General features: G+C 36.6%; 1 protein-coding gene across 2 annotated transcripts; it reads right to left on the bottom strand.

Annotated features, from left to right (window-relative positions):
* Positions 1-303: 303 nt before the first annotated feature.
* On the bottom strand, positions 304-6158 carry LOC138364160 (uncharacterized). Of its 2 annotated transcripts, none has more exons than XM_069323502.1 (5): positions 5642-6158; positions 1307-1396; positions 1084-1201; positions 638-781; positions 304-546 (listed from the first exon to the last, which is right to left on the bottom strand). In XM_069323502.1, exons 2-5 carry the CDS (start codon positions 1394-1396, stop codon positions 419-421), a joined length of 480 nt encoding a protein of 159 aa, XP_069179603.1. In that variant the 5' UTR covers positions 5642-6158; the 3' UTR covers positions 304-418. The 2 variants fall into 2 exon arrangements, with proteins under 2 accessions (XP_069179603.1, XP_069179602.1); XM_069323501.1 differs by lacking the exon at positions 5642-6158 and adding an exon at positions 1757-2050.
* Between the last annotated feature and the right edge of the window lie 4878 nt (positions 6159-11036).

Genomic DNA, 11036 nt, shown 5'->3' with positions numbered 1-11036 from the left:
TAAAGGACAAATTAACACGTAAGGGACAAACAAAAAGAAAAGTAATAACAAACCTGCTTGTTTCTAGTGACTAGATCAAAGGAAAACCAAAATTTCCCTGAACTGTGACAAGTGAAAAGCACCTGCTAGACAAAGTGGGAAAAGTTCACTAGACCCCATATGCACATAAAAGAATAATATACTTAATATTAAACAATTAGAAATAAACACATATTTCTATACAGAAATTCCAGATAAGAATAAAAATTACTCAAAGCTTCTAGTACTTCCAGAAGGAATTAAACAAAAAAAACAAAAAAAAAAACAGCAAGAACTAAGTTTAGAGCAGTTTTTAGTTTTTTTTAAACCAAAAGCATAAATAACCAAACAAAGGAAGCATGGTTAAATATCAATTTAGAACTTTTAATGTTATTTACTACTAATCCTTACATTCACTTAATATACCAGAATAATATGGTATTTGCGGAGGACTTATTTCTTTTGAAGGTGTATTCTCATATGAAGATGGCGAACACTTCTTCTTGGATTGAGACGAGTGATGATTGCCTGAAATTATTTAAATTGCTTAATGTATTGAATGGCATTTTTCAAGTTGCAAATTTTTTTTAAATTACTGTAGTAGGTTATCAATGCTTACGTTTGTTATTCTCGGAATTCTCTTCTTCATATTTGAAGCATGGTTTCCTTTTTCGTTGTCGAGGATAGCCCATATCGTCTTCAGTTTCGACATTTGAAGTGTCTTCCGCAGCTAAGCATCTTCGTTTTGCAACGTCAAAATCATCTGTAATAATTGAATATAATTAGTAATATATCAGCGAGATATATATTTAGCGTTACCTAGTAGAGTAGTGAACACTAAGAAATAACTTAAATCAGCTTCCTAAAGAGATGTTTAATAAAACGACGTACATGATTTGGAACTTATAACTGGGGCACAAAAGTCTTAAGTAGCTATGAGGAAACCCATCTTGTGATTAAAATATAATTATAATGCTGTTTTTGTCTGCAGTGTTAAAGTTATGGTGAATGAATGAATAGGTGTCTTGTATCTTAAATCTTAATAATTATAAATTTAATACCTACCAGTTGTTGATAGGATTGTTGATACGACATGCACTCGCCAATTTGTCGTGTCTGGCTTTTCGTGCTTTTGGGCACTAACTGTATGCCTGCTCTGTGGCCACCAGCACAATATTTTTTCCTGAAAAGTCGAAATAAACTGTTACATGCTAATTTTAGCACTAATTTGGAATATTTTTAAAGCAACTCAATATATGCAATTTTTTAGTTTCAAAGTAATGCTTACATCATCAGATTTTTCAATCCAGGTTGTGGAGATGATACCCACACTACGATCATTGAAGCCTACCACTGCATACCGCTTTTCAGATGTCATCTACAAAATTGAAAAATCTTATTAAGGGTTGTTCTCCCAAAAAAAAGAAATTAGCATAAAGTTGGTAATAGATTTACTTGATTGTGTCAATCATAGATTAGCCACATTTGTAAATGATTTTCGGTTGGTATAAACAGTAGCTGCCATGTATGGACTAAAAGGCTTAATACAGTTTTATCTCTTAATGTGCTCTCAAAATATTAATAATTTTCATGAAATACAGGGTAATGGGATTTTTAAACAGGTAAATATTGGTCAAAAGATAATAGCTTTAATAAAAAACAAAATTGTGAATCTCATTAACTTACAATATTAGTTCAAACTATTATTAAAGCATGGATACAGTATTTAAATACGTACTTGTCATAAGTCATGTAGTATTGACAGAAAAGTATTTGCGCTTTCTGTCTCGATCATCATACCTGTGCGGTTTAGTTTTCTTGCTGGAATCACCTTCATGGATGAATTCCTAGTAAGAACCTTAAATGCTCCAATTAATTTGGAGTTACAAGGTTTCTCAAAGAGAGGTATACTTCTCGAATATACCCTGCAAAGGAACATGCTGTCTCCATTTTCATCGGTGTCACTGACAGTGTCCAAAACTTGGCAGCAAGTTTCATTATTCAGCAAATAGGCATTGTTTGGTGCCTTGGTATATATTTTATGTTCTGTATTTGGTGTATAAATCCTTTGAGCATGCTGCATCTCTTTCAGCCTCTTTGCAATTTGAACAAGAGGGTTTTTACTTGATCGAACCATATTCTTAACCTGCTGCAGGTAATTTTCAAATGGAAATGCTGAACATCTGTCCAAACTACCAAACTCTTTGGCATCAGAGGATATGTGTGTTAGGCAGTGTACATTGTACACTAAAAAATCCTTACCATACAGCTCACGAGCCTTTAACACAAAGTACAGCAAAAGATCATGTGCATATTGGCTGTAATTTAACTGAATCAATTTAGGTGATACAAGAATAGAAATGGCTACACTCAGAGTCAGGAAATGGTCATACAATTCTTTGGGTAAGATTCCCTTCAGTACAATCTTACCGGTGTAGAGAAGGAGTTGCCTGTATTCAGTCGCTTTCCATCTATCAACCTCTGAAAGACTTCGAGGTTTACGTGCAAAGTGCATAGGCACAAATTGTGTTAGTTGAATTAGACGCTGACTAATTTCATCAACTTGGCGAGCACATAATTTTACGTTTTTATTTCGTATCCAGGCAAGAAGTAACCTTTTCATAACCCCAAGACATATCTGATGCATATAGTCTATGGGAAAAGTACTCACCATATTTATATTTAAGTCACAGAATGGTGATCTACCATGGTGATGTTGAGAATTAGATTGATTACGAAAATCTTCATCTGTTATGAGTTGTAAATTTTTCACTTGTTGATAAGTCATTCTTCCATTCCAAACACCCTCTTGGGTACATCTATCACACCCAAAGTAGCCAGAGTGGAGTTTGATTGCCTTCACCATTGCTTTTGCTGGGGCATCACATATGACTCCTTTTAGTTTTACTGGCAATGTTTTGTCATCATTTTTAAATCCATAGTGCATAATTTTTTTCAAATCCTGAATGAATTCATTTAAAAAATCTAAATCACTAGGTTTAGAGCTTCCGTATGTGAGGACTACTGGGAAAACTCTTATAGGTTTGACATTATTGATAGCACAAAGAACAGGCCATAAACTTTCATTTTTACTTCTAAATATTGGCAAACCATCAATGTTGCAAATTAAAGATATTTCTGCCAAATCTCTTATTGTTGATTTAGGATACAGCCTTAAAGTTTTCAACATTTCCTCCTCTAACCCCAAGTAGATATACATCATGCCTGATTTAGTCTCAGTAGGTATATGTTTAACTGTATTCAGTAACGAACGAGCTGTTTTTGGCAAGTCAGCATGTCCCTGTTTTCTCAATTTTTTTAATAAATTATCAATGGCATTGTGTGTTATGCCATATTTATTAACCCATACTAACAATACATCTGATAATGATTTATCATCCTCATCACCACTGCTCTCTGACTCTGATGATATTGGGTCATGCTCATCAATCATGTCCCAAGTCCAATCTCTCACTCTCTGACTTTCCAGAGATGATGCATCTTCATTGGCTCCACAACCAATATTAGGTTCTGAATTAGATGACAAAGCAGCATGGTCATCGTCTATGCTGTTTGTTGTAACATTGGCCAAAGGATCCTGATTCAACAACTGAATCTCAACCTCATCACTATTTTCATTTTTGCCACGCTGGGACGCCTGTTCTTTTAGGCGTCGCTTTTTGGCTCGTGACATACGCTGCCATCTTGTGTGGTATTCTCTTCTTTTTTCTATAATGTGTGCATACATTCTGAAGGAGAAAGGCCAAGTGCTACATTACCAATTACTATTACAAGATTATTAGTAAAGTACTGTACTGCAAAAAGCAAATAAAATGGGGTAAACTAAACTTTGAAAACAAATAATAATTAAAACAGGTAAATTAGTAAAATAACAAAGGCTTAAGCAGACATGACTCTGCTTAAGCCATGTAAAGCAGACAGATAAGATGGCAATATATAAGGGGAAAAAATTAAAAAGCTAGGATATAAAACTAATTGAGATCAAAAGCATAAATTACTATAGGGGAAAAAATAACAAATGACTTCATAAAAAAATTATCCAGTTGCCAACAGCAACTTGGTAGTACGAGTCTAAGTCTAAGAAACAAACAAAATTTAAATGCTGTTATCTGCAATGAAACAATACATACTATTGCACGTACCGAAACATTGATGAATGTAAAAAATAGAGGTGTGAAAAAAAGGAGGTGTTATACCAAAACAGATGCAGAACTAGGAAACAGGATTTCTTCAACAGAAATTTTGAAATTGTTCACAATTTTTGTTAGACCAAAGTTGGAGTATGCAGCAGTTGTATGGTGCCCATATCTTAAGAAGCATATCAACAAACTGGAAACGGTGCAGAGACATGCCACTAACTGGCATTAACTAAATGCCAAAAAATATGCCAAATATACTACATAAATATACATACTACACATGCACAATAATTGTCCTGGGTCCAATGTCCTGGGACCTCTGATATTCATAATATATATATATATATATATATATATATATATATATATATATATATATATATATATATATATATATATATATATATAGGGCCATCAACACACCTCCAGCTAGGGCCACCAACACACCTCCAGGGCCATCAACACGCCTCCAGGGCCATCAACACAACACCACCATCAACACACCTCCAGCCAGAGCCACCAACACACCTCCAGGGCCACCAACACACCTCCAGGGCCATCAACACGCCTCCAGGGCCATCAACACAACACCACCATCAACACACCTCCAGCCAGGGCCACCAACACACCTCCAGGGCCACCAACACACCTCCAGGGCCACCAACACACCTCCAGGGCCATCAACACGCCTCCAGGGCCATCAACACAACACCACCATCAACACACCTCCAGCCAGGGCCACCAACACACCTCTAGGGCCACCAACACACCTCCAGGGCCACCAACACCTCCAGGGCCACCAACACACCTCCAGGGCCACCAACACACCTCCAGGGCCACCAACACGTCTCCAGGGCCATCAACACACCTCCAGGGCCACCAACACACCTCCAGGGCCATCAACACACCTCCAGGGCCACCAACACACCTCCAGGGCCACCAACACACCTCCAGGGCCATCAACACGCCTCCAGGGCCATCAACACAACACCACCATCAACACACCTCCAGCCAGGGCCACCAACACACCTCCAGGGCCACCAACACACCTCCAGGGCCACCAACACACCTCCAGGGCCACCAACACACCTCCAGGGCCATCAACACGCCTCCAGGGCCATCAACACAACACCACCATCAACACACCTCCAGCCAGGGCCACCAACACACCTCCAGGGCCACCAACACACCTCCAGGGCCACCAACACACCTCCAGGGCCACCAACACACCTCCAGGGCCACCAACACGTCTCCAGGGCCATCAACACACCTCCAGGGCCACCAACACGCCTCCAGGGCCATCAACTCAACACCACCATCAACACACCTCTAGCCAGGGCCATCAACACAACACCACCATCAACACACCTCCAGCCAGGGCCATCAACACACCATCCAGCCTACCACCACAAGCTTATATATATACTACACATGTCTAAGAGCAAATAAAAGAAAACAGTTACCTTAACTATTGAAGATGCAGCAGGATTTTGTGGATAAGCCAACAGCAGTCCCTCTCGACACGGTTTTAAAATGGCGGCGACTACCACAACATGCAACGAGCCTAAAGAATGTCCAGCGCTAGCATTATCTAAACGCTATTATATATTATCAAGCAATACGGAAATCTAAAATAAAAAAAATGATACAAATAATTGTATTAAATATTTATTTGCAATTACAATACCTCGGGAATATATTTTTGCGTTAGCAAAACATATTAAGTTTGTATTTAGTTTAACTCAAATTAAAAAATTCTTTACAAATTCATTCATGTTTTTATTCATGTTGTTCATGTTTTTATGTTAAAATGTTTTTGTTGATTTGTTTGTATATTTTCATAAGTAAAGCATGCTTACCGTCTTATTCCAAGTTTTATGATAACTTTACAAGGTTTAAAACATAAAGTTCAATATATATTCTGGTTTTCACACAGGAATTATACGTTAATATAACATCATAATAACGTAATGATGTCGTGTAAATAACGTTATACTGACGTCATATAAATGTTATATTTATGTTATAAGAACGTAAATTGGATAGCTTTACAGAAAGTAAACAAAAAAACTAAATGTTGACTGAAAATTATTTATTCTTAAATATAAAGCATGAAAACATTATAATTCCATAGCATTTACTATTATTTTTAAATTTTTACATAAATCTTAAAAAATTGTGTCTCAAGAATATATGTTTTTAGTTATATCCTTTGGTTTTAAGAACGTCAGATATACGTATTTATGTCAAAAGTTACAGTATTACCTTTGTGGGACCATTTAAAAACGTCCACAAACGTTCTGTGTTTGCTGGGAGGATGGGTATGAGGGTCACATCCATCCACAGGATGAGTATGGGGATCACATCCACCCACAGGAAGGGTATGGGGTCCAATACCACCCACAGGATGAGTATGGCGTCAACTACAACCCACAGGATGGGTATGGGGCTTCAACCACCCATAGAATGGGTATGGGGCTCCAACCACCCATAGCATGGGTATGGGGCTCCAACCACCCATAGAATGGATATGGGTCCAATAACACCCACTGGATGTGTATGGCGTCCATTGCCGCGAGTTGACCTCGAAAACCGCAGCATTCATCTCAGAAGCATGCCTATTTCACGCAGATTCCTTAATAAACGTAAGAGTTTTATATGTCACAAGAAAGATAGAAATATAAGCTTCATTCTAAATACCTTACCATGGGCATATTTAAATTTAAAGCGAAGATACGTGTACTTTTATAATAGCCGAGCTCCGACCCCAGGCAGATCGATCGACCGAGCAACTCTCTCTCAGAACAATGTTTATTTCACGTGAATTCGTTCATAAACATATATGTTTTATGTCTCAAGAAAGGCAGACATATAAGCTTCACTTTAAACACTTTACCATAGACATATTTAAAGTTCTAATGAAGATACATGTATTTTAAAAATTACGGAGCTCCCACCCCGTGCAGACTGAACGACAGAGCAACTCTCTCTCAGATCAATGTTTATTTCACGTAAATTCGTTAATAAACACAAATGTTTTATATGTCTTAAGCAAGATAGAAATAAAAGCTTAATTTTAAATACATTACAATAGACATATTGATAGCTCAAGTGAAGATACATATGTTTTTATAGTAGCGCTCAGTAGCTTGTCGGGCATGGAGTGCAGACGCCTACGCACTTGCCGATATATTGTATAATTAACAAAGATACGCTAATAAAGCCTAAAATCTTATATGCCTCCAGAAAGACCGAGATATGAACATTATTATGATTGCACCAAATGAAATATATCATGTTCGAGAACAAAGATATATCAATTTTAAATTAGGTTTCGACTCTTGCTCGGGCGAGAGAGATGGGGCGACTCTCGCCCCATCTATTGGAGATTCTGTAAACTAAAAACCCAAAGCTACTCAAACCCTCCTAGCATTATTTAAGTAATGAAGTAATATGGTATATTTACACACTATATTGTGGGTGCTGAATGCAGAACATGAGAAAACATATATTTACTCCAAACTAATGTAATTTCATTATGAAATAAGTAAATAAGTAGCATCAAAGGAAGTCAACGGTCCAAGCGTCAATGTTGTGGAGCGACTTATCCAAGATATATCGTTGTTTGGAAAGTGTTTGTTGGCATATCCAGTTGTCGCACTTCTCTGCACAAATTATCACAAATTTAAATTATAATGTTAACAAGTAGAATACGTATTTTTAATATAATCTAACATAACTAACCAGAAAACATTTAACATTTATTAAAAATATATGTTTGGAAGTTAAATCGACTTCATAGGACAATAGTTTTGTTATATATACTCGTTATTCGTTGACATGCGTTCGCTACTTAAACTACCATGTACTGTACTGTACTTATGTAAAATCTCCCATGTCTCTTCACTCATCTCACCGAACCCTACAGGCTCTGTGATATATTGTTTAATTAATTGAGATTCACAAATAAAACTTATAATTGTATATGTTATCAAAAAGGCAGAGCTTAGTTTAGTTCATTTATTATGCACCCCATACCCATCCTATGGGCGATAATGGAGTGTTACAGAGGCACATAATGGGCTTAGGGACTGAGCCCCACAATTCATATAGCCAAGCAAGTTATAATCTTGATAAGCTAGTTACAAAAGTCAATGCACATTGTCACATCAACAATGTGCTCGAGACCGACCACAAGTACAGTTTATAATTTAAGCAACTGACATATATGGAGGGCTAGTGTCATAATTGATATGTTTATCCTACACATAACCCCCTCTCCCCCATCCAATGGGCAGCGGTGGATAGGTTACAATCAAGTCGTTTTTTGCGTTATATTCAGAGATTAGATCTTATTGGGTGAGGAAAGATATTTATATTTTAAAGAAGGCTTCTTGGCTGATGCTCTCCATTGATGGAAAATATACAACCTCTTGAAAATCAATGTTAGTTTGATCTAGATATTGTAATACGAAAGTATTTGTGTCATCAGAAAGGTAGAAATATAGGCTACATTTAAAATCCTTTGTCATAAATATAACTGAAGTGAAAATGAAGATATATGCGTTTTGATAGTTACTTGATGGTTACCTCTGAGAGTGTGAAGCCCTGCACACCAGCCAATAAACTGTATAATTAGTTTCTATATATTTTAATTAATCTTAAAAATCTATATGTCAGAAGAAAGGAAGATGTAGCCGTTTATGTGACAACATTTAAAAATATATATCTCTTAAGCTAAATAAATAATACCACCTTATCGCCGGTGTCCGGACACATGAAATCTACCTAAGTATCAGTATCCAGCCAGGCGGGGATCACAGGCTGCACATTACTGATAAATTATGTAATGCACTACTTGTGGTCGATCTCGAACCCATTTATGATGTGACGACTTATAGTGAATTTTGTAACTAGCTCATTAAGATTGTATCTTGCTTAGCTAAATGAATTGTGGGGTTCGGTCCATTCACTTTCTTTATTATGCACCCCATAATACCCATCCTGTGGGCGGTGGTGTAAAGGATTACAGAGGCACATAATCGGTTCAGGAACTGAACCCTCTAGTTCGTTTAGCTAAGCAAATAACAATCTTTTGACTCTAGTTACAAAATTATTAATGTACACATACTTATGCATACATGTACATATACATACGTATACATGTATACATACACATACATATATACATACACATACATATTTAATCACCCACACAAATACACACATCAGTAATCTTTTGTGTCACAAGTGATTCAACAAGAGGCTCACAACAGTCACTATACAAGGCACTTTACATCTATGAGGAGTCGCACAGTTACTAGTCTTGCTCCACACCCACCCAACTGGGCGGCAGCTTTACAGACATGTGCTCCACACCTACCCAACTGGGCGGCAGCTTTACAGTTACCTGGTGTTATTCTTCACCTATATCTTTTTCTGGTTAATCCCTATTTACATTATGCAGTTCAGGTTTCGTCGCCATACTATAGTTTTTAGTTTAGTTAATTTATCACATAATTGGTTCAGGGACTGAACTCACAATTTATTTATCTAAGCAAGTTACAATCTTAAGGAGCTAGCCACAAAATTCATAACACATCGTCACATCAACAACATGGGTTCAAGATCGACCACAAGTACAGTTTCTAAATTAAGCAAATGCCATATGTGGAGAGCTAGTGTCACAATTAATATGGTTGTCCTGCACATTTCCACAGTAGTTTGCTTGGGTTCTTTTAATTATCTTAGATATCATTGAAGAGAACCTCCTAGGTACTATACTGTATATATGCTGGTAAGAAGTATAATAATCATGAGAAATCGTGTAAATTATGTTGTACGAGTGCTTCCAGTTAAGTAACATAGTTCATTTGTATGCGCGTGCTTGAAGAGGAAATGTTATCCCCCACCCCCCCCATTGTAAATATTTGTGGGTTTCAGACCATACGACCGCGGCTTACCCTCGCCGCGGTCGAGGGTAAGAACACCTGATGTATACCCAGTATTACAAGTAAACATTAGCAATAACAATTATGGAAAGTTCCTTCACCTAAACATAGACAAGAGACTGAACTTCAGCACCCACATACAACACATAAGGGGATGCTCTGAGAGAGAGAGAGAGAGAGAGAGAGAGAGAGAGAGAGAGAGAGAGAGAGAGAGAGAGAGAGAGAGAGAGAGAGAGAGAGAGAGAGAGTAAAAATATCCACCGAGGTCTGATAAGTCCTTTTGGGGACCTTAATCATTAGGACGTCCAATGATTAACACAAAGTGAAGCGTATTCAGATGGTATATTGACAACATTCAGCATATCTCATAATGACCTAGTAGTACTTGGTGCACAAATACCTTTTCCAAAGGAATCGCAAAACATAATTAAACACAACTGTACCGTACAGTGTTATATATTTATTTCAGTTTGAATAATTTTTAACATTAAAGGATAAATCCTTTAATTGGTTGAAATTGGTTTTAATATTCGAAATCCAATTTGTTGATGTTAAATAATATAAGGTTCAAAATTATTAAGATACATAATTTAATAACTATTTCTATTTGAAATTTAAATAACATAAAAAGAATACAGAATATAACAAATACCGACTATATAAAAGACCTGACACTTGCAGCACTTAATTATGCTATTGTAACACATTGAAAGTAAAATAACATTATTTGATTCAGCAAAGCATTTGGTAAGGTTATAATAATAATAATAATAATAATAATAATAATATATTAATTAAGTATTTTAAATTATAATTCACAACTTGCTAGCGCACAAGAAACAAATCCACGAATCATCATTACATTCTGTAACACCTACACATGATCCATGGTGCCAAATATTGCTAC

This window comes from Procambarus clarkii, chromosome 12, assembly GCF_040958095.1.
Source record: "Procambarus clarkii isolate CNS0578487 chromosome 12, FALCON_Pclarkii_2.0, whole genome shotgun sequence".
NCBI classification, from domain to species: Eukaryota; Metazoa; Arthropoda; class Malacostraca; order Decapoda; family Cambaridae; genus Procambarus; species Procambarus clarkii.
The sequence above is the reverse complement of the archived record's forward strand: the minus strand, read 5'-3'. Positions and strand labels throughout refer to the sequence as shown.

Excerpts from the sequence above, each read along its gene's own strand:
- LOC138364160 (XM_069323502.1), bottom strand. The coding sequence starts at position 1,396 with ATGACATCTGAAAAGCGGTATGCAGTGGTAGGCTTCAATGATCGTAGT. Across the intron at positions 1,202-1,306 it reads GGATTGAAAAATCTGATGAT|GAAAAAATATTGTGCTGGTG; the intron begins GTAAGCATTACT and ends TCGACTTTTCAG. Across the intron at positions 782-1,083 it reads AACAATCCTATCAACAACTG|ATGATTTTGACGTTGCAAAA; the intron begins GTAGGTATTAAA and ends CAATTATTACAG.